Source organism: Crinia signifera, chromosome 3 (genome assembly GCF_055691185.1).
Source record: "Crinia signifera chromosome 3, ASM5569118v1, whole genome shotgun sequence".
Lineage (NCBI taxonomy): Eukaryota > Metazoa > Chordata > Amphibia > Anura > Myobatrachidae > Crinia > Crinia signifera.
The window spans coordinates 15,264,871-15,287,805 of record NC_139219.1 but is presented as its reverse complement, the minus strand read 5'-3'; the positions used below and the strand labels follow the sequence as shown (position 1 = coordinate 15,287,805).

Here is a 22,935-nt window from a genome sequence, read left to right as displayed (position 1 = left end):
TTACTAACTGTCACATTTCCCAGATCACCTAGCTGGTGCACAGCTGTAGTCATTACTAACTGTCACATTCCCCAGATCACCTAGCTGGTGCACAGCTGTAGTCATTACTAACTGTCACATTTCCCAGATCACCTAGCTGGTGCACAGGTGTAGTCATTACTAACTGTCACATTACCCAGATCACCTAGCTGGTGCACAGCTGTGGTCATTACTAACTGTCACATTCCCCAGATCACCTAGCTGGTGCACAGCTGTGGTCATTACTAACTGTCATATTCCCCAGATCCCCTAGCTGGTGCACAGTTGCGGTCATTACTAACTGTCACATTCCCCAGATCACCTAGCTGCTGCACAGCTGCATTCATTACTAACTGTCACATTCCCCAGATCACCTAGCTGCTGCACAGCTGTAGTCATTACTAACTGTCACATTCCCCAGATCACCTAGCTGCTGCACAGCTGTAGTCATTACTAACTGTCACATTCCCCAGATCACCTAGCTGCTGCACAGCTGTAGTCATTACTAACTGTCACATTCCCCAGATCACCTAGCTGCTGCACAGCTGTAGTCATTACTAACTGTCACATTCCCCAGATCCCCTAGCTGGTGCACAGCTGTAGTCACTACTTACTGTCACATGACCCAGATCACCTAGCTGGTGCACAGCTGTAGTCATTACTACTGTAACTGTCACATTCCCCAGATCACCTAGCTGGTGCACAGCTGTAGTCATTACTAACTGTCACATGACCCAGACCACCTAGCTGGTGCACAGCTGTAGTCATTACTAACTGTCACATTTCCCAGATCACCTAGCTGGTGCACAGCTGTAGTCATTACTAACTGTCACATTCCCCAGATCACCTAGCTGGTGCACAGCTGTAGTCATTACTAACTGTCACATTTCCCAGATCACCTAGCTGGTGCACAGTTGTAGTCATTACTAACTGTCACATTACCCAGATCACCTAGCTGGTGCACAGCTGTAGTCATTACTAACTGTTACATTCCCCAGATCACCTAGCTGGTGCACAGCTGTGGTCATTACTAACTGTCATATTCCCCAGATCCCCTAGCTAGTGCACAGTTGCGGTCATTACTAACTGTCACATTCCCCAGATCACCTAGCTGGTGCACAGCTGCATTCATTACTAACTGTCACATTCCCCAGATCACCTAGCTGCTGCACAGCTGTAGTCATTACTAACTGTCCCATTCCCCAGATCACCTAGCTGCTGCACAGCTGTAGTCATTACTTACTGTCACATTCCCCAGATCACCTAGCTGCACACAGCTGTAGTCATTACTAACTGTCACATTCCCCAGATCACCTAGCAGCTGCACAGCTGTAGTCATTACTAACTGTCACATTCCCCAGATCACCTAGCTGGTGCACAGCTGTAGTCACTACTAACTGTCACATTTCCCAGATCACCTAGCTGGTGCACAGCTGTAGTCATTACTAACTGTCACATTCCCCAGATCACCTAGCTGCTGCACAGCTATAGTAACTACTAACTGTCACATTTCCCAGATCACCTAGCTGGTGCACAGCTGTAGTCATTACTAACTGTCACATTCCCCAGATCACCTAGCTGCTGCACAGCTGTAGTCATTACTAACTGTCACATTCCCCAGATCACCTAGCTGGTGCACAGCTGTAGTCATTACTAACTGTCACATTCCCCAGATCACCTAGCTGGTGCACAGCTGTAGTCATTACTAACTGTCACATTCCCCAGATCACCTAGCTGGTGCACAGCTGTAGTCATTACTAACTGTCACATTTCCCAGATCACCTAGCTGGTGCACAGGTGTAGTCATTACTAACTGTCACATTACCCAGATCACCTAGCTGGGGCACAGCTGTAGTCATTACTAACTGTCACATTCCCCAGATCACCTAGCTGGGGCACAGCTGTAGTCATTACTAACTGTCACATTCCCCAGATCACCTAGCTAGGGCACAGCTGCAGTCATTACTAACTGTCACATTCCCCAGATCATTTAGCTGGTGCACAGCTGTAGTCATTACTAACTGTCACATTCCCCAGATCACCTAGCTGGTGCACAGCTATAGTCATTACTAACTGTCACATTCCCCAGATCACCTAGCTGCTGCACAGCTGTAGTCATTACTAACTGTCACATTACCCAGATCACCTAGCTGGTGCACAGCTGTAGTCATTACTAACTGTCACATTCCCCAGATCACCTAGCTGGTGCACAGGTGTAGTCATTACTAACTGTCACATTCCCCAGATCACCTAGCTGGTGCACAGCTGTAGTCATTACTAACTGTCACATTTCCCAGATCACCTAGCTGGTGCACAGGTGTAGTCATTACTAACTGTCACATTCCCCAGATCCCCTAGCTGGTGCACAGGTGCAGTCATTACTAACTGTCACATTTTCAAACCTGCTGCATTCATTCCTACTATAAATCCACAGGTTGCCTGGGAAACATGAACTCTTGGTAGATCTTGAGGGCAGGATTAGGATCCCAGCTGTAACTCATGACTAAAGCTAATGCTGCCCATACACTTATGTGATTGATCAGTGTATGGGCATCTGCGCTGGCACATCGGGTGCTGGGAGAGGGTGGGCGGCGGCCATCTGAGTAGCTTAGCGCTTTGAAGGAGCGCTAGTGAGCGGCGGGGGTCAGCGGCAGAATTAAAAAAAAAAAACAGTTTAAAACACTGGGCAGCCCTCTGATTGGCTGAGAGCAGCCAGTCAGAGGGTCACCAGGTATTTGAAACCGTTTTTTCAAATTTTGCCTCCATCACTGACCCCCGCCATCTGGTAGCGCTCTGTCACAGCCCTAAGCTACTCAGATGGACACCTCCAGCAGTCCCTTCGGCCCACTCTACCCAAACCCGACTCCGCCAAAAGCCCTCCCTCCGCCCCCACCCACGAATTGCATTAGAGCGATTGCATGTGGTTAATCAAATGATTGTATGCAATATCTCCTAAGTGTATGGGCAGCATAAGGTACAATCAGTGCAAGCAGATCATGTGCACCGTGAGAGCCTCCTCCAATAGATGGAAGCAGACAAACGCCATCTGATACTGTAGGCTCTAATATTGGGTGTGGATCAGTTGGTCACCAGCAAGTTGTTATACAGTCATTAGGTCGACATGCATTTAGGTCGACATGTGTCTAGGTCGACATTAGGGATAGCCATCAACGCATCTTCAATCGATGGTTCCCATCGATGGCAGTTTATCTCGGCTATAAACTAATCAATCGGCAGCCGTCGATGGTTCCTACCATCGTCTACTTGAGCATGCGCAGAGGAAGAACAGGGCCGCCGCCACCTGGAGGTGCACGCATGCGTAATAGAACTATACCTGACGTGCTGGATAATAAGGTATATTCGAGCGCCGCGCACGCACCCGGGCAGGGTAGACGATGGTGGGAACCATCGACCGGCCGGCTCCTGCTCCGGAGTCTCACGCTCAACTTGTTTCCGGGGGAGTGGTGCAGCGGCTGCTCACTTCCTCGGGCTGCAATGAGAGACCAGGCAGGCCACCACCAGTGCGCGCATGCGCACAAACAACTTCAAGACAGTCCCGACTCCCAGTGCCGCTGTGCCGTGTGACATGATGCATTGATGACATCATTCATCAATTCAGAAAGAATGAGTCACAGTCTAGGACTCGGAGAGGGTAGTATAGCCAAGCAGCTGGCCAGCAGCCAGCAGGGATAAAAAATAAAATAAATCGCCATCGGATGCCATTCATCGATGGCATCAAACTATTCGACCCTCGCCTATCGATGCCCAAAACATCGAGCACTAGGTCCCGACCATCGATGTTTTGGGAACATCGATAGTCGATGGCCATACCTAGTCGACAGGGCCATAAGGTCGACATGGGTTAGGTCAACATGGGGTTGTTCACTGTTTTTTTACACAAATTTTGACACCAGGTTAAAGTGCACAACGTTCCCTCGCATGTTCAGGCTCGGTGCCACACCACGCTCGGCACACTATTTTATTCTCCCACCACGCCCTAGGGCAGGGGTTCCCAATCTTTTTCTAATCACGGCACCCTAGAGTATCAGAATTTTTCCACGGCACCCCTAGGCCCCAAAAGATATATATCAAATAAAGTAGATTGTGTTTATATGTGCTTCTTAGGTTCAGTTATGTGGTAAAGGGAAGGATTTGGTTCTGATTGTACACATTTTATGATTGGCAGCCACCAGCACTGGTTTTGTCCAGAAATAATTGATCATAAATAATTTGAGTTGGTCCTGGACGACCAACCCGAGGCAGCCCTGCAAGTGTCCCGAGGCACCCCAGGGAGCCTAGGCGCACAGTTTGGGAACCACTGCCCTAGTGGATGGTAGGGCATGAAATACCACCCGTCGGCACATGTCGGCTCAAAACAACAGTGAAAAACCCTATGTCGACCTTTTGACTGTCGACCTAACCCATGTCAACCTAATGACCCAGTTGACCTAACCCATGTCGACCTTCCTGCATGTCGACCTTCCTGCGTGTCAACCTAGACACATGTCGACCTAAATGCATGTCGACCTAATGACAGTCTAATAACTTGCTGGTGACCCAATGACCGTATCCCCTAATATTAGCCCATGCCGGGTTATGCTGTCTGTCTGCTTTCTGGCTTGGCGTCTGTGAGCTTACTGCTCATGTGTGGCTGGTAGTTGGTGTATGCATCAGTTAGAGACAGTGTTATGTTAGTACCATGGCAACCACAGTTGCATTGCACACAATGTAATGAGCAGCAAGGCTTTGGAATGTTCCTTTGAGCTTTGACCGCACCATAAGAGCCTCACCCCTTTGCTGCCGCATGACATACTGCTAGCTGCGGTTTTGTGTATGAGTGAATGGCAGCCTATTTCCTCTTCCCTAGAGAGGTTTTGAAAAGGAGATAATTACATTTAGAAGAAGAAGAAGAAATGTGCTTAACTTTCTATGTAAAGAAAAAAGCGTTGGTGTTGGGTCGCTGCTCTTATCCAATCCCGGTGTCTCCTGGACATTTGGGGAGAGTAAGTACAGTACGATGTTATTAAGCATTGTGTGTTTGCAGCTCACCTGTCTGACAGGAATCCGCAGATCAGCGACCCAGTGGTGAGGCCCATAAAGAAGAAGGTGGCAGCCGCTTGGTTTAACCACTTCCGTCCGCAAACCAGGTCCCACTGCAACAGATGAAGCAGAGCTTGGGAGCGGGCCCTTATTAGCACCTATAGTGTCCCTTCCTTCATTGTTGCGGCAGCTACCCTTATACATGATCTGTCCCTGGAAGTCAGACTATACAGAGTATATCTGCATGATGAGAGGAGGGTATGCGCTCCCTGGGTCAACAATGTCTAAGTCAACAATCCCTAGGTCGACCACTAATGGGCGGGTGGGGGCAAGGCTGACATCACTTGTTCCCGCCCCCCATGCCATAAAACGCTATAACATAATTCTAGCCCCGCCCCCTTTCTGCAGACCCGTGACTTGCGGTAATTGAACCAGCGGGGATGGAGGCTCTTGCCAGGAAGTGGGAGACTTGCCCACCTTCCAGGCTAGCCGGGAGGCGGACCCAATTTTCGGGAGCCTCCCCGCCATTCCGGGAGGGTAGGCCATCCTGATGCTGGGCTGTGTAGTTTCACAAGATGTGGATAGCCACAGATTGGCCAGGCCTGCACTAGATCGACACTGACAGAAAGTAGACAAAAGCTTAAGGTCAACATGGACATGGTCGACTTGAATAAGGTCGACATGCGTTTTTCTTCCTTTTCTTTTTTTAAAGGTGGTTTTTCATATTTTACTATGCAAATGAGCGTAAGTGAGAACATTATAGTGTGCAGAGCGCAGCGTGACACCATGCCTGCAGCACAGCCAGCCGTGCGAGGGGACACAGTATACAGTCGGGGTCCAAGTTGACATAGATCGACCTAGACACCAAATAACATAAAAAACTCATCCTGATCTTATTCAGTGTCGACCATTCTTAGGTGACAACTTATGCTGTGTACACACGGTGAGTTGTTGACTATACTGTATAGTCAAAATCACATCGAAATCGATGCCGATTCAATCCCGATGCGCGCTCCCGTTTAGTGTAAATGAAACCGTGAAATAGCCTGTGCAGGCGAGACTATATACTACAGATCTGTGCTATAAAGTACAAATTGTATGTACTTCGCATACCGTTCGATTCAATACCGATTCGATCCCACTAGAATCGGGATCGAATAGCAAGCAAGATCGCACCATGTGTACACACCTTAAGTCCTCAGGGACCCCCAACAGCGCACGTTTTCCAGGTCTCCACACAGAATCACAGGTGAAATAATTAGCTCCACCTGTGAACTTTTAAAATGTGTCAGTGAATAATGAGTGCACCTGTTTATCGGTCAGGTGACCTGGAAATGTGCACTGTTGGGGGTCCTTGAGGACTGAGGTTGAGAACCCCTGATCTATACCATAACCAAGAGGAGCACTATCTCTTGGTATGCTGATAGTTACCAGGACAATCCCAGTTGGAGAAGATCTGTCCCTACAATACTTCCAGGAGACTCCCTGAAATAGCAGCAATCTCCCTATCTCCCTCATTAGTCTAGCAATCACCCCCGTGTCACCGAGCCCACATTACACTGTTACAGTATAGTTACCTTCCCTCCTGTATTCTGCAGGAGACTCCCTGACATAGCAGGAATCTCCCTCTCTCCCTCATTAGTCTAACAATCTCCCTCATGTCACCTAGCCCACATTACACTGTTACATCATAGTTACCTCCCCTTCTGCATTCTGCAGGAGACTCCCTGACATAGCAGGAATCTCCCTCTCTCCCTCATTAGTCTAACAATCTCCCCCGTGTCACCTAGCCCACATTACACTGTTACATCATAGTTACCTCCCCTCCTGCATTCTGCAGGAGACTCCCTGACATAGCAGTAATCTCCCTCTCTCCCTCATTAGTCTAACAATCTCCCTCATGTCACCTAGCCCACATTACACTGTTACATCATAGTTACCTCCCCTCCTGCATTCTGCAGGAGACTCCCTGACATAGCAGTAATCTCCCTCTCTCCCTCATTAGTCTAGCAATCTCCCTCATGTCCACTAGCCCACATTACACTGTTACATCATAGTTACCTCCCCTCCTGCATTCTGCAGGAGACTCCCTGACATAGCAGTAATCTCCTTCATTAGTCTAGCAATCTCCCTCATGTCACCTAGCCCACATTACACCGTTACATCATAGTTACCTCCCCTCCTGCATTCTGCAGGAGACTCCCTGACATAGCAGTAATCTCCCTCTCTCCCTCATTAGTCTAACAATCTCCCTCATGTCACCTAGCCCACATTACACTGTTACATCATAGTTACCTCCCCTCCTGCATTCTGCAGGAGACTCCCTGACATAGCAGTAATCTCCCTCTCTCCCTCATTAGTCTAGCAATCTCCCTCATGTCCACTAGCCCACATTACACTGTTACATCATAGTTACCTCCCCTCCTGCATTCTGCAGGAGACTCCCTGACATAGCAGTAATCTCCCTCATTAGTCTAGCAATCTCCCTCATGTCACCTAGCCCACATTACACTGTTACATCATAGTTACCTCCCCTCCTGCATTCTGCAGGAGACTCCCTGACATAGCAGTAATCTCCCTCTCTCCCTCATTAGTCTAGCAATCTCCCTCATGTCAACTAGCCCACATTACACTGTTACATCATAGTTACCTCCCCTCCTGCATTCTGCAGGAGACTCCCAGACATAGCAGTAATCTCCCTCATTAGTCTAGCAATCTCCCTCATGTCACCTAGCCCACATTACACCGTTACATCATAGTTACCTCCCCTCCTGCATTCTGCAGGAGACTCCCTGATATAGCAGCAATCTCCCTCTCTCCCTCATTAGTCTAGCAATCTCCCTCATGTCACCAAGCCCACATTACACCATTACATCATAGTTACCACCCCTCCTGCATTCTGCAGGAGACTCCCTGACATAGCAGGAATCTCCCTCTCTCCCTCATTAGTCTAACAATCTCCCTCGTGTCACCTAGCCCACATTACACTGTTACATCATAGTTACCTCCCCTCCTGCATTCTGCAGGAGACTCCCTGACATAGCAGGAATCTCCCTCTCTCCCTCATTAGTCTAACAATCTCCCTCATGTCACCTAGCCCACATTACACTGTTACATCATAGTTACCTCCCGTCCTGCATTCTGCAGGAGACTCCCTGACATAGCAGTAATCTCCCTCTCTCCCTCATTAGTCTAGCAATCTCCCTCATGTCCACTAGCCCACATTACACTGTTACATCATAGTTACCTCCCCTCCTGCATTCTGCAGGAGACTCCCTGACATAGCAGTAATCTCCCTCATGTCACCTAGCCCACATTACACTGTTACATCATAGTTACCTCCCCTCCAGCATTCTGCAGGAGACTCCCTGACATAGCAGCAATCTCCCTCTCTCCCTCATTAGTCTAGCAATCTCCCTAATGTCACCTAGCCCACATTACACCGTAACATCATAGTTACCTCCCCTCCTGCATTCTGCAGGAGACGCCCTGATATAGCAGCAATATCCCTCTCTCCCTCATTAGTCTAACAATCTCCCTCATGTCACCGAGTCCACATTACACTGTTACATCATAGTTACCTCCCCTCCTGCATTCTGCAGGAGACTCCCTAACATAGCAGCAATCTCCCTTACTCCCTCATTAGTCTAACAATCTCCCTCATGTCACCTAGCCCACATTATACCGTTACATCATAGTTACCTCCCCTCCTGCATTCTGCAGGAGACTCCCTGACATAGCAGCAATCTCCCTCTCTCCCTTATTAGTCTAACAATCTCCCCCATGTCACCTAGCCCACATTACACTGTTACAGCATAGTTACCTCCCCTCCTGCATTCTGCAGGAGACTCCCTGACATAGCAGTAATCTCCCTCTCTCCCTCATTAGTCTAGCAATCTCCCTAATGTCACCTAGCCCACATTACACCGTTACATCATAGTTACCTCCCCTCCTGCATTCTGCAGGAGACTCCCTGACATAGCAGTAATCTCCCTCTCTCCCTCATTAGTCTAGCAATCTCCCTCATGTCACCTAGCCCACATTACACTGTTAAGGTGGCCATACACACGCAGATTTATCTGCAGATCTGTCTGGTTGGAACAAAAACCTGGTTATGGATGAGAGCAAATGACAGTTGACCATTTGCTTGGTAATGCTGGAAAACTGACAAACTGTCACTCCATGTTTTTGTTCCAACCAGCCAGATCTGCAGATAAATCTTACTAGTGTATGGGCACCTTTACATCATAGTTACCTCTCCTCCTACATTCTGCAGGAGACTCCCTGACATAGCAGCAATCTCCCTCTCTCATTAGTCTAGCAATCTCCCTCATGTCACCTAGCCCACATTACACATTACAGTTTTGGGGAAACAAGGAATAAAAGACAGATACATTTACATTGAATCATCAGCACCATTTCCCAGCACTTTAACAAGTATAGTAGCTCTTACTAACTGCTTTGGGGCTCATCTACATTTGGCTATAAGTCATGTTACAAGATTCCTCTCAGATGTAGCAATATAACTGCAGCATCATGCGAATAGATGTGTTCACTGTATGTGCGCAAAATCCTTTAATAGTCGCCGACCATTGAATGATTTTTCGCAGGCTCGCAAATAAAAGTCAGTCTGTCCGTCAGTCCACTGTTTTTTGTGGGCAAGCCCAGGAAATGCCGGGCATCATGTGCCAGCCCCCTGTCCGGCACCTCTGTACAAACCTGCCGACTGTGATAGTCACTGAAGGCATCCGTATTGTGGCCCTGCACATGCGTATATTCGCCTATATGCCTGCGTAGAGCTTCATCATCGGGCCCCGGCGCGAATACACTGGGGGCCGAGTGATGCTGAATTAGGCCCAGAGTGAAGAGATAAAACACCAGGAAGTCAGTTACTGATAGCTCATTCTTCTATGCTGCAGTGATGCTCTGTAATACGCCAGCGTCCGCCGAGCAAAGGTGAATGAGTAACTGATGGGGAGGAGGGGCTTGTAAAATGGCAGTTAGATGCTGATGGGGTGGCATTTTATCTACCTCCACTTTATCTCTCTCTCCAGTGTTTGATACATATATGCTACAGCCACATAAAAGCCATTGCAGCTTCCACCACCCTACAGCTCCAGTGCCACCACTTTCTTAACATCAGACATTTCCAATACAGTATTTCTCCCATAATTCTCCTTGGTTTATTTACATGAATGACTCCGACGACTCCTGAGAAAGTGGGGACACCAAGATTAGACAACGCCAATGCGGATGTGCCATATGGAAGACCACCCAACCTCATCTCTGTTGTTCACTTCACGTTCACATTGATACTATATATAACAAACCTTGGAGAGAGATAAACTGGGGAGGAATAAAAGTACCAGTTAACCAGTCAGTGGTGTCACAAGGGGGGGTGGTACACACCCGGCCCCCGTGTAACCTGCTGAGGGGTAACACCAAAATGCCGGCTCCATCACAATGACAGGAGCCAGTGCCGCTCTGTCTCATTACATGCAGCACTGTCACCGTCACTGCTAAGCAGGGCCATCTTAACAACAGTGTGGGCCCCTGGGCAAAGCAATGCACTGGGGCCCTTACCCATTCTCCCCTCCTAGGGGTGGGGGATGCTATCAGCAGCAGCTTTGATGTCCCATGGGTGGCAGGGGGTGCTCTATCTACCACTCAACATGTAGGACCTGGAGCAGTAACTTCTGCTAATTACTCCTTTACTGCACAGGTGGTGGGAGGGTGAACACTAACGTGTGGAAGGGGGCACTGAGCTGAATGAAGGGTCCCTTGCAATGTTCCCTCTAATTTTATGAAGGCTGTGTGCGGCAAAAGATTTTGGCTGTGCAACTTTGGAAGGAAATTTAATTTTTGTGCGTCACTTATATATAACTGGAAAATGACATTCAGCATTTGTGTTAACTTTACTTCAAAATGATATTAAACATTTAAACATTCAAAACACAGCACACAATGTAGTTAATGGGTGAAACACACATTCATTGAGTCCACAACTGCAAAAAGGGACCACTGCTGCTTTGTGCGCTCTGTTGTAATGTCTGTGCGCACGCTCGTCAAGTTGTGTGCGTGCGCACACGCGCACAGCTTAGAGGGAACACTAAATGACTTCCAGGGAGGTAGGGGGTGTTTTATACACAGGGGAGGGTTGGATAATGGAGTGGGCTTAATATTCATCATTTTCTGTTGGAAGGGCAGCTTGTTTGACTGCAGATATCACCATTATGTGGAAATAAATTTCTTAGCCTTCAATAGTATAAAAACCTAGAGTCCCAACTTTCAGGAGGTGCTGGGGACTTGGGGATCTGAGATCAGGAGCCAGAGCAATCCATTGACAAAAATATAAAACGGTACACCAGAAGTTTGGAGCTGGAGCACAGACCGGCTGCTGGAAGGCTGATATCTCTAGTTCTGGGCATGATAGAGACAAGCCACTAGTGTCGTCAGAAAGGGGAGAGTCCCAGCTTTTGGAATATCTCTCAGAAAAGCTCTAAGGGTCAAATTCTCTAATCTTCAAAAGTGATAAAATGGAGAGTGATAAACAGCCAGCCAATCAGCTCCTACCTGCCATGTCACAGACTGTGTTTGAAAAATGTCAGACAGGAGCTGATTGGCTGGCTGTTTATCACTCTCCATTTGATTTCTTTTGAAACTTAGAAAATCTGGCCCAAAGTCAGACAGAACCTGAGAAATATGACTGGGAAGTGCAATTAACAGGTCGGATGTGGACTGCTGCTTTGATGTTGGATATCTCCAGTTCCCCAGGGCCGATTTTAAAAATTCTGGTATCCCTGGAAAAAGGGGACCCTCAGCTATCAGTATAGGGCCCTTATACACCTGGGGCCCCTGGGCAAGTGCCCATTAAGCCCATACGAAAAGACGGCCCTGCTGCTAAGGAGCCGGCACTGCAACCAAAGCACTATCTGCGGACAACCAGCATCTCCTGGGCTCCTGGAGCACTGAAAACAGGGCCTCGTCCTCTCCAAGGAATCCAATACATACACTTTTCGCAGCCAGTCGTATTGGGTGCCAGAGACCAGCATATGATGTCTCTCCCCTTTGGCCTCATGCTAGGTAATGTATTCCCATACATCCCCTCGCATGGTACCGAGGGGATTCAGTGGCTGGGGCTGGGGAGCGAACCGTCAGCGGGCGGCGTTTCAGGGCTCGCTAAGCAGTGGGCAACTGGTGCTTAGAGAGCCTTGCCGAATCGGATGTGGATCCGTTGGTCACCAGCAAGTTGTTAGACAGTCATTAGGTCGACACTATTAGGTCAACATGCATTTAGGTCGACATATGTCTAGGTCGACATGCAGGAAGGTCGACATGGGTTAGTTCGACAGGGTCATAGGGTGGACAGGGTCATTAGGTCGACATGGGTAAGGTCGACAGGATCATTAGGTCGACTTGGGTAAGGTTGACAGTGAAAAAGTCGACATGTTTTTTTGTTTTTATTATTCTTATGTCCTAGTGGATGGTGAGGCATGAAATACCGCCTGTCGGCACATGTTGTGTCAAGATGGACACCGAAACATACCACCACGTCCCCTCGCATAGCTCGCTGTGCTCGCCATGCTTTGGGCACTCTGCCTCACTACGCTTGGCGCTTTATTATATTCTCCCACCACGCCCTAGTGGATGGTAGGGCATGAAATACAGCATGTCGGCACATGTCGGTTAAAAAAAAAACAGTAACAAAACCCCATGTCAACCTAATGACCCTGTTGGCCTAATGACCCATGTTGAACTAATGACCCTGTCCACCTAACTCATGTCGACCTAATGACCCTGTCGACCTAAACTCACGTTGACCTATCTGCATGTCGACCTAGTGGTGTCGACCTACTTGGTGGTGACCCAATGGCCGTATCCCGTTGAATCAGGCCCTTTTTTTAGGGTTTGATACATATCCTCCTTTGTGTGATATCCAACCATGTGAGTGATTGACCTCAACCCTTATGGAAAGACCCAATATATAGTTACATAGTAGGTAAGGCTGAAAAAAGACTTGCGTCCATCTAGTTCAACCTGGTATAGATATCCATTGCTGATTTGGTAGGTTCTGGTATTTTACTGACAAATTATATTTCTTATTTGTACCCATGGATGTTTTTCTCCAGTAAATGTTTGTCCAACTTTGCCTTGAACGCATTTAATGAGCCAGCCGTTACCACCTCTCTGGGAAAAGAGTTCCAGAGTTTGACTGTTCTGACCATAAAGAAATTCTTTCTACTAGCTGAATGAAATCTTTTTTCTTCTAATCTATACTCATGCCCTCGCGTCCTAGATTCCTTTCTAGTAGAAAAGAGGGTGTGTGACAGTTCCTTATATTCACCCTTGATATACTTGTACATGTTGAGCATGTCCCCCCTTAAACGTCTCTTTTCCAATGTAAATAGTCCAAATTGCTTAATCTCTCCCCGTAGCTTAAATTCTCCATTCCCCTAATCAGCTTTGTTGCTCGCCTTTGGACTTTTTCTAATTCTATGATGACCTTTTTATAGTGTGGGGCCCAGAACTGTACTCCGTACTCTAGGTGAGGTCTCACCAATGCTTTATATAGTGGCATAACTATCCTTGAGTCCCTAGTTTCCATTCCCCTCTTAATACATGCCAGAATTTTGTTGTCCTTTTTTGTAGCTACATTACAATGGGCACTACATCCCAGTTTGCTGTCTATTTGGACTCCTAGATCCTTTTCAAGTATGGAATTACCCAGTTCCTCTCCGCTAAGGTTGTAACTTGCACACTGGTTGTGTCTCCCAAGGTGCATAACCTTACATTTATCTACATTGAACCTCATCTTCCATTTTTTTGCCCACTCATCTAGAATTGCAAGATCATTTTGAAGCATGGTGACATCTTCTGATGATTTGATGACTTTGCTAAGTTTTGTATCGTCCGCAAAGTACGGATTCTTACCGGTTAATACGCTTTCCTCTACTCCTCCATGGCAGCCGAACACATGGGTTTCCTCCCTTATAGGTAGACATCTGGAAAGGAAAGAAAAGACACTGCCCCTATATAAGGTCCGCCCACCTAAGGCTCTGTGTCTTTCAATTATAAAGCTTATACACTATTTCTTCATAGCATAATAACCACAAAATATAAATACAATAATAAATGTTAATCTAACAGTCCCATAAGAGGCGGGAAATATGCTGCCATGGAGGAGTAGAGGAAAGCGTATTAACCGGTAAGAATCCGTACTTTCCTCTACCTCCCCATGGCAGCCGAACACATGGGTAATACCCTAGCAGTTTCACTCACTGGGCGGGCAACATAATATTACGCTCAATTGAATACAATGAACATATACAATACAAGTGATATAAGAGGTAGAGAGAGAGAAGATTTAATGAAGAAAAACAAAACCATATAAAAAGGATACTCCGCGGAGTTAACTTCACTCCGTTTTATCGCTTTTCCGCTCAGTTGCTTTGCCGAGCTTCAGCCTTCTCTCATTTTCTCCACTCCTTTATATCTTTTATTCAAATAACTGCACTAAGGATCCTTCTGCCTACTTTGGCATCGCTTGAGGATCCCACATCCACCCTATAATGTTTAGTAAAAGTGTGAGCCGAGGCCCAGCAAGCTGTCTTACATAATTCATCCAAAGAAATCGCTTCTTTCTCGGCCCAGGATGAAGCGACAGCTCTGGTGGAGTGAGCTCTCAGGCCTTTTGGGAGTTCCACTTCCTTTATCTTATATGCTTCTATGATACAGTTCTTGATCCACCTTGCAATGGTGGCTTTGGAGGCTCCCAGTCCTTTATTTCTACCCTCTGAAATTACGAATAGCCTTTTGGTTTTTCTCACTGATTCCACCCTTTGAAGGTAGATCTTCAAGGCCCTGCTAACGTCCAGTTTATGAAGCTTGGCTTCCTTGGTGTTACTTGGTTTGCTGCAGAAAGAGGGTAAAACGATCTCTTGATTTATGTGGAATTGGGATACCACTTTGGGCAGAAAATGAGGATTTGTCCTCAAGACCACCTTTTCCTCGAAGAAGTTTAAGAAAGGCTCCTCGGCCCAGAGTGCCTGGAGCTCAGACACCCTCCTGGCCGATGTGATGGCCACCAGGAACGCCACTTTCGCCGTAAGGAACTTCATGGGCACCTTGTCCAAAGGTTCGAAAGGCTCCTCGATCAGAGCATTCAGCACCATATTGAGATCCCAGGGTGCCATTGGGTTGTGAAACACCGGCCTGATTTTCTTAATAGCCTGCACAAACCTCTGCACGTAGCGGTTTTCCGCTATCCTGGAATCCAGCATGGCACTAATCGCTGAGATCTGTACCTTTAGGGAGCTTACCGACAACCCTTTATCCAGGCCCTCTTGAAGAAACTCTAGGATCGTAGAGACGTCCCGATGATTCCTGTTTTTACTTCTGCAGAACCGCACATAAGCCTCCCAGATCCTGTAGTAGGTCTTTGATGTCGAGTTCTTCCTAGCTTTCAACAGAGTGTTCACAACTCTCACTGAGAACCCCTCACCCCTCAGGGTTCTGGTTTCAGTAACCACGCCGCTAATCTCCAGTGCTCTGGCTGTGGTTGGACGAACTCCCCTTGCCTCAGTAGATCTTGTTCCTGAGGCAGAAACCATGGGCCTTCTACAGCCATCCTCGTCACCCTGGAGAACCATGATCTCCTCGGCCAGAACGGTAGAATCATTATTACAGTGGCTTGTTCCCTCTGTAGCTTGCTGAGGACCCGAGGAATCACAGGGAATGGTGGAAAGGCGTACAGCAGACCTCTCCCCCACTCTGCCGACAAAGCGTCTACTTGCCACGCTCGAGGCTCCCAGTGTCTTGACACAAATCTCGGCACCTTCGCATTCCTGCTGGTCGCCATCAGATCCACTGATGGTAAGCCCCATCTGTGAACTATCCTGTTGAAGACCTCCTGGCGCAGCTCCCATTCCCCTGGCTTTAATAATACCCTGCTCAGAGAGTCTGCTTGCTGATTCCTCTCTCCGGCTATAAATACTGCCTTCAGACTCTTCGTCCATGTCTCGGCCCATTGCAGCAGTACTGCCACTTCTTTCATGAGGCTCCTGCTTCTCGTGCCTCCCTGTTTGTTTATATAGGCCACGACAACTTGATTGTCTGACCTTACTAACAGATTTTTTTGGTATAGGCGATGTTGGAAATGCTTGCAGGCCAAGGTGACTGCCCTCATCTCTTTTAAGTTGGAATGTAGCCTTTTTGCTGCACCTCTCCAAACTCCCTGAGCGGCCTCTCCTGCATAGACCGCTCCCCAGCCTGTTTTTGTTGGTATGGCTGGTCTGCTCCAGGGTAGCACACCCTAACACTTTATTAACATTTATGTTTTTTCCCTATTGTATGTATTATTTTAATCACACCTTCACCTCCCTACATAGCACTTATGTGCTTCTTATTTAACACTTACTAATTTTCATTTGTGTGCTGCCCTGGAGTAGTCAGCCTGTGTCGGCATGTTGGGGGCCCACACCCCAGACCCATACCCAGTGTTAGGGACCCCCAGTGACAGAGACGCCTTGACGTACGGCCTGGGGGCTTAACCCTATATCTGCAGATATATGCAACCAAGATCTCTGTATTGTCTGATTATTATATGTATATTTCTCATTCAGTGTGCAATAGGGATACAAACTGTTTTTCTTTCCTAACCAGATTTACCCCTCCCTGTTGGCACCTGAATGACAGACCTCTGATTGAGCAGCTTACCAATAAAAATGTTGTGCAGTTGAGAGGCATAGATGGGTCAGCAATAGGAGGGATTGCTGACACCTGAGTGCCATTGGAGAAGCCAGGGGTATCTCCAGGTAAGCTGGCTCTCAGATGTTGTAAGCCATTATCATGTGGCCTTACACTGGGCTATTAGGCCCATAAATTTGTTATTGTGCATGGGATGGGTTTGGGAGTGTGATTCCCCCTTTGTTGGTATGGCTGGTCTGCTCCAGGGTAGCACACCCTAACACTTTATTAACATTTATGTTTTTTCCCTATTGTATGTATTATTTTAATCACACCTTCACCTCCCTACATAGCACTTATGTGCTTCTTATTTAACACTTACTAATTTTCATTTGTGTGCTGCCCTGGAGTAGTCAGCCTGTGTCGGCATGTTGGGGGCCCACACCCCAGACCCATACCCAGTGTTAGGGACCCCCAGTGACAGAGACGCCTTGACGTACGGCCTGGGGGCTTAACCCTATATCTGCAGATATATGCAACCAAGATCTCTGTATTGTCTGATTATTATATGTATATTTCTCATTCAGTGTGCAATAGGGATACAAACTGTTTTTCTTTCCTAACCAGATTTACCCCTCCCTGTTGGCACCTGAATGACAGACCTCTGATTGAGCAGCTTACCAATAAAAATGTTGTGCAGTTGAGAGGCATAGATGGGTCAGCAATAGGAGGGATTGCTGACACCTGAGTGCCATTGGAGAAGCCAGGGGTATCTCCAGGTAAGCTGGCTCTCAGATGTTGTAAGCCATTATCATGTGGCCTTACACTGGGCTATTAGGCCCATAAATTTGTTATTGTGCATGGGATGGGTTTGGGAGTGTGATTCCCCCTTTGTTGGTATGGCTGGTCTGCTCCAGGGTAGCACACCCTAACACTTTATTAACATTTATGTTTTTTCCCTATTGTATGTATTATTTTAATCACACCTTCACCTCCCTACATAGCACTTATGTGCTTCTTATTTAACACTTACTAATTTTCATTTGTGTGCTGCCCTGGAGTAGTCAGCCTGTGTCGGCATGTTGGGGGCCCACACCCCAGACCCATACCCAGTGTTAGGGACCCCCAGTGACAGAGACGCCTTGACGTACGGCCTGGGGGCTTAACCCTATATCTGCAGATATATGCAACCAAGATCTCTGTATTGTCTGATTATTATATGTATATTTCTCATTCAGTGTGCAATAGGGATACAAACTGTTTTTCTTTCCTAACCAGATTTACCCCTCCCTGTTGGCACCTGAATGACAGACCTCTGATTGAGCAGCTTACCAATAAAAATGTTGCGCTCCCCAGCCTGTCTTGCTGGCGTCGGTTGTGAGAACCACCTGATTTTCCTCTACGAAGGATCTCCCTTGGCGAAATTTGCTTGTCTCTGACCACCATTTTAGGTCTGCCAGCGCGCCTCTTGATAGTGTGATCCTTTGATTCAGGTTCTTTCCGTCCCCGTCCCATTGGGACAGGAAGCAGTTTTGTAGGGACCTTGTATGGAACCGAGACCAACCGACCGTGTCCTGAGCTGCCGCCATTAGGCCAAGAATTTTCATGCAGTCCGCTGATCTTACTGCATGCTTTACCAGCAGGTTCCTTATCTCTTTTCTCAATTTTTCTATTCTCTCTTCCGTCAGGGTGATCCTCATTAGTCCGGTGTCTATCACGACCCCTAGGTACTTTACCACCCTTGACGGTCTCAGCTGGCTTTTTTCCACGTTTACAATCCAGCCATGCTTTTCTAAGTAATGTATCACTCTTTGTGTATGAGTCAAGGCTAACTCTCTCGTACTGGCCATTATCAGAAGGTCGTCCAGGTACGCCCAAATTGCTATCCCCTCTTGCCTGAGGTTGGCAATGAGCACTATCAGAACCTTCGTGAAAGTCCTTGGGGACGTGGAGAGTCCGAATGGAAGCGCTGTGAATTGATACGTAATTCCCCCTAGGCAGAACCTTAAGAACTTTTGGTGATCTGCGTGTATGGGTATGTGCAGGTAAGCGTCCTTTAAGTCTATGGTGGTGAGGAAAGAGCCTTGCCTTATATCCGGTAGAATGGACCGGATAGACTCCATCTTGAATTTTTTTGCGTGCACGAAAGAATTCAACCTCCTCAGGTCCAGAATGGTCCTGAAGCCCCCCGAGGCTTTCTTCACCACGAAGAACCGTGACTGCCACCCCCGGCCTTCCTGATCCTCCGGGACTCTCACCACCACTCCTTGGGCCATCATTGTCTTTAGGCTGTCTAAAAGAGCTTTTCTCTCCTGCAGGCACTTTGGCATGGGAGAAGCTTCTTGCCAGTTCCCTGGCGGTTTGACAAATTCTATCCGATACCCGCTGGAAACGATCTCCTGCACCCACTTGTCCTGTGTGGAGCGGAGCCAAGCCTGCTGATACTTCAATAGCCTGCCTCCGACCCTGCACCTGGCGTCATTGGGACAGGTTACGGAATCCAAACCTGCCCTCCTTGCTACGCTGCCCTCGAAAGGAGCCTCTGTTCCCGAACCAGGGCCTTCTATACCCCCTACCTGGCCTATATGTTCTGGCCTCTTTAAGGTCTGGGGTTTGAAACCGCTGAAACCTATTGAAAGGTTTCCTTGCTGCCTTGTCCTGCGGGAGCCATACTGATTTCCCTCCAGAAAGCTTAGAGATAATATCGTCCAGTTTGGCACCGAACAAATATTCACCATGGAAGGGCAATGAAACCAATTTATTCTTGGATTGGGCATCCGCCGCCCAAGGCTTCAACCATAGAGCTCTCCTTGCTACCGCTGTACTCGCATTAGCCCTTGCCGACAACCTTACCGCATCCAAAGATGCGTCGCAGACGAACTCAATGGCTACTTGCATATTCTGTACCACTTTAAGTAGTTCAGCCCTTTTGATGCCATCCATTAAGTCAGATTCTAGGTCCTGGCACCATGACCTAAGAACCCGTGAAGTCACCGCAATAGCTGAGGATGCTTTAATGGCCGCCCCTGATGTCACATGTTGTTTCCTCAGGGTAATCTCCATTTTTCTCTCCATGCTATCTTTAAAGATATTGGCATCTTCTAATGGGAGAGTAGTCTTTCTTGATATTCTCGCGATAGCCGCGTCCACTTTGGGAGCAGCTTCCCAATGCTTAACAAGCTTATCCTCGAAAGGGTACATCTTTGCCACCCTGACTGGGGCCGCAACCTTCTTATCGGGGTTGGCCCATTCCTCCTCAACTACCTCCTTTAATGCCTCAGACAAGGGAAAAGCTTTGGCTTTTTTCTTCTTGTCTTTGAACAACAAGTCCTGCAACTTGCCCTCCTCAGGGGGGTCTTCTATGTTCAGGGATTTATTGATTAAACCCAGCAAGTTTTCCAGCAGGTCTGGATTAAACCCAGGATCTGGTTTTTCCTGTACGACTTCGCCTTCCTCTATAACCTCATCATCATGGCCTGCTGCCGGGCCCTCTGATCCATCCGAATCCTCTGACAACACCTCCCTGGGTCTTTTCAGGGACATCTTGGCTAGGTCATCCTTTGTGACAAAGGTATCTGCCAAGGAGGTTCTCAACATGGACACCAGGTCCTTCATTTGATCCGGCCCCAGCATTGGCGGCCTTTTACACTTCTCACACACAGACCCTGTACATTTCTCTGGCAGGTCTTTATCACAGAGGACACATTTAGCAGTCCTTTTCTTGTGCTTTGCCTTGGCCTCAGCTTTCTCCTTGCCAGTTTCAGACCTAAGTATACAGCAATATACCATCAGAATCCAATAGAACACAACTACCATAAACTAGCCCAGTAAAAATCAGCCAAAAACTAAAAAGCATCCAGCTTAGGCTTACCCTGACTTAGATGGCTGCCTTCTCTCTTCCTCCATTATATAGTACTGTAAAAACAACACCAATCAGCCACAGTAATATAGAGAGAAGAAGTCCCTGCAGCGCATGCTGTAAGGGACCTTACCAGTCTGCTGTAAAGTATTCTTATTTCTGCAGTGCAGGGATACAGCCCCTCCAATAGAACTCAGTCCGTTTTGTCCCTTCAGAACTCCACTTCCGTGCGCTCCAGATACGCAGGCCAGGCTGTCCTGGCGCCCTCTTATGACGCCGGACGCCCGCCCGCGTCACCGCCGCAGCCCCCTCCAGCGTCCCCTCCCCTCCGCCCGACGTCAGACGCCGCAGCGTCCGCCGCGTCATCATCAAGCGCCGGCACACGCGCGCGCGCGCCCCCGGCACTCCAGACACGCACGCGGCAGGAAGCGCCTGCATCCGCGCTACACAGAGGGGGAGACGCTGCACGCGCCAGCCGCCTGGCTCACAGAGGCACATGATTATACCGGACGCCCGGTATTACTACAAGCGGTCAGTACATGGGGCAAAAACACAAAGAACGGCCCTTACTGCACTAGGCAGCGGGCCGCCTAGCAGACCAGGTTCCCAACCACACTAGGTAGCGGGCCACCTCTACCTCACCATAGGTCTAAAACCCCTGCTGCACTAGGCAGTGGGGAAGACCAGCAGCTGTTCACAGGGTAAGCCTCCTGTCCACCTGGAAAGGAAAAAAAAGACACAGAGCCTTAGGTGGGCGGACCTTATATAGGGGCAGTGTCTTTTCTTTCCTTTCCAGATGTCTACCTATAAGGGAGGAAACCCATGTGTTCGGCTGCCATGGGGAGGTAGAGGAAAGATGGATACATTGCTGAGTAACCCTATCCCAATATCGTTAATAAATATGTTAAACAAAATGGGCCCCAAAACCGAACCCTGTGGCACTCCACTTAGTATCGGTATCATATCTGATACGGCACCATTCACAACCACTCTTTGTTCTCTATTACATAGCCAATTCCCTACCCATCTGCAGATATTTTCACCCAATCCTAGGTTCTCCATTTTATTAATCAATCTCTTGTGTGGGACAGTATCAAATGCTTTAGCGAAATCTAGGAAAATCACATCTACAGCATTTCCATTATCGAGGTTTTTGCTAACCTCTTCATAGAACCCTAGTAGATTAGTTTGGCATGAACGATTTTTCACGAACCCATGTTGGTTAGTACTGAGTAGACGGTGATGATCTAAATATTCCTGGATACCATCCCTTAAAAATCCGTCAAATAGTTTACCCACAATTGATGTTAAACTAACGGGTCTGTAATTAGCGGGATCTTCCTTTTTTCCTTTTTTGAATATTGGCACTACCTCTGATATTTTTAGTCTATAACATAATCAAACTTTGCACATTTGTGGTATCTACAGTAAAGTCCTACCTCTGTGACGGTGGTGGAGGAGAACGTGGAGACATCATAGGTCCAGCCGTGGTGACATCCCTGCACCTGGGACTCATTGACCATCTTCTGGGATCTGTTCAGTAGCAGGTGAGGCTGTGCCTGGGAATACATGGTACAGGAACTGAAGGTCCCATCGGCCTCTCTGGGGATGTTGATGAGAAGAAGGTCTTCCTGGCTCAGGTTCCCCGGGTTGGGAACGGTACAGTGATGGGGTGGAACAGCTGAGATGAAGATGTGTAATAGGAAGTGTAGAGGAAGAATGACTCTTGGGAGGCAGAGGATTAGAAGGGACAATTTCTGAAATCTGCCGAAGACGCCGGCTTCTGAGAGGACATCCTCAAACTTCATCCTGCACAAGCCTCGAGAGTCCGTGCGACCATGAAGTTGAAATGTACGAGTGAGTATGAATGGAGAGCAGCACGTCTCGAATTAGGACTAGGGTGTGTTTTTACAGGAATATATGCAAAATAAATTTACTAATTTCTGTACACTGTTTGCAATTAGCTCAATTCCGGCAGTGAGAGCGAGGTCCCTGTTCAGGAATCATGAGACTTTAATTTAATAAAGGAGCACGTGCAATGTTCATTGAGAAGTTCCGCAGAACACGACCAATCCCATCATGTTCACACTCTCTTGCAAGATAGGTAATTGTTTGCATAAAATCTAATTTATAACAAAATATTGGGCCTAATTCAGCTTTAATTGTAGTTTTCAGATTTTTGCAAAACTACACTTGCCGTCACTAGCATATGGGGGGGGGGGTTGGGTGCCCAGCGCAGGGCATGCCGGTTCCCTCCACGTAATGCGATTGCAGAATTATGTAATCACACTTTAACAGCTGAAGCTGAATTAGGCTCATTGTGTGATCTAAAA

At 47.7% G+C, this 22,935-nt stretch overlaps 1 protein-coding gene across 1 annotated transcript in view; it reads right to left on the bottom strand.

The window, feature by feature from the left end:
• LOC146063189 (solute carrier family 22 member 7-like) overlaps positions 1-22,474 on the bottom strand; it is a 78,559-nt gene extending 56,085 nt beyond the window's left edge. The window contains exons 1-2 of the mRNA XM_083175342.1: positions 22,042-22,474; positions 5,068-5,171 (exon numbers count right to left, since the gene is read on the bottom strand). Of these exons, the coding sequence (XP_083031468.1) occupies positions 5,068-5,171; positions 22,042-22,410 (473 nt within the window). The 5' untranslated portion in view covers positions 22,411-22,474. The remainder of the gene's footprint in view (positions 1-5,067; positions 5,172-22,041) is intronic.
• Between the last annotated feature and the right edge of the window lie 461 nt (positions 22,475-22,935).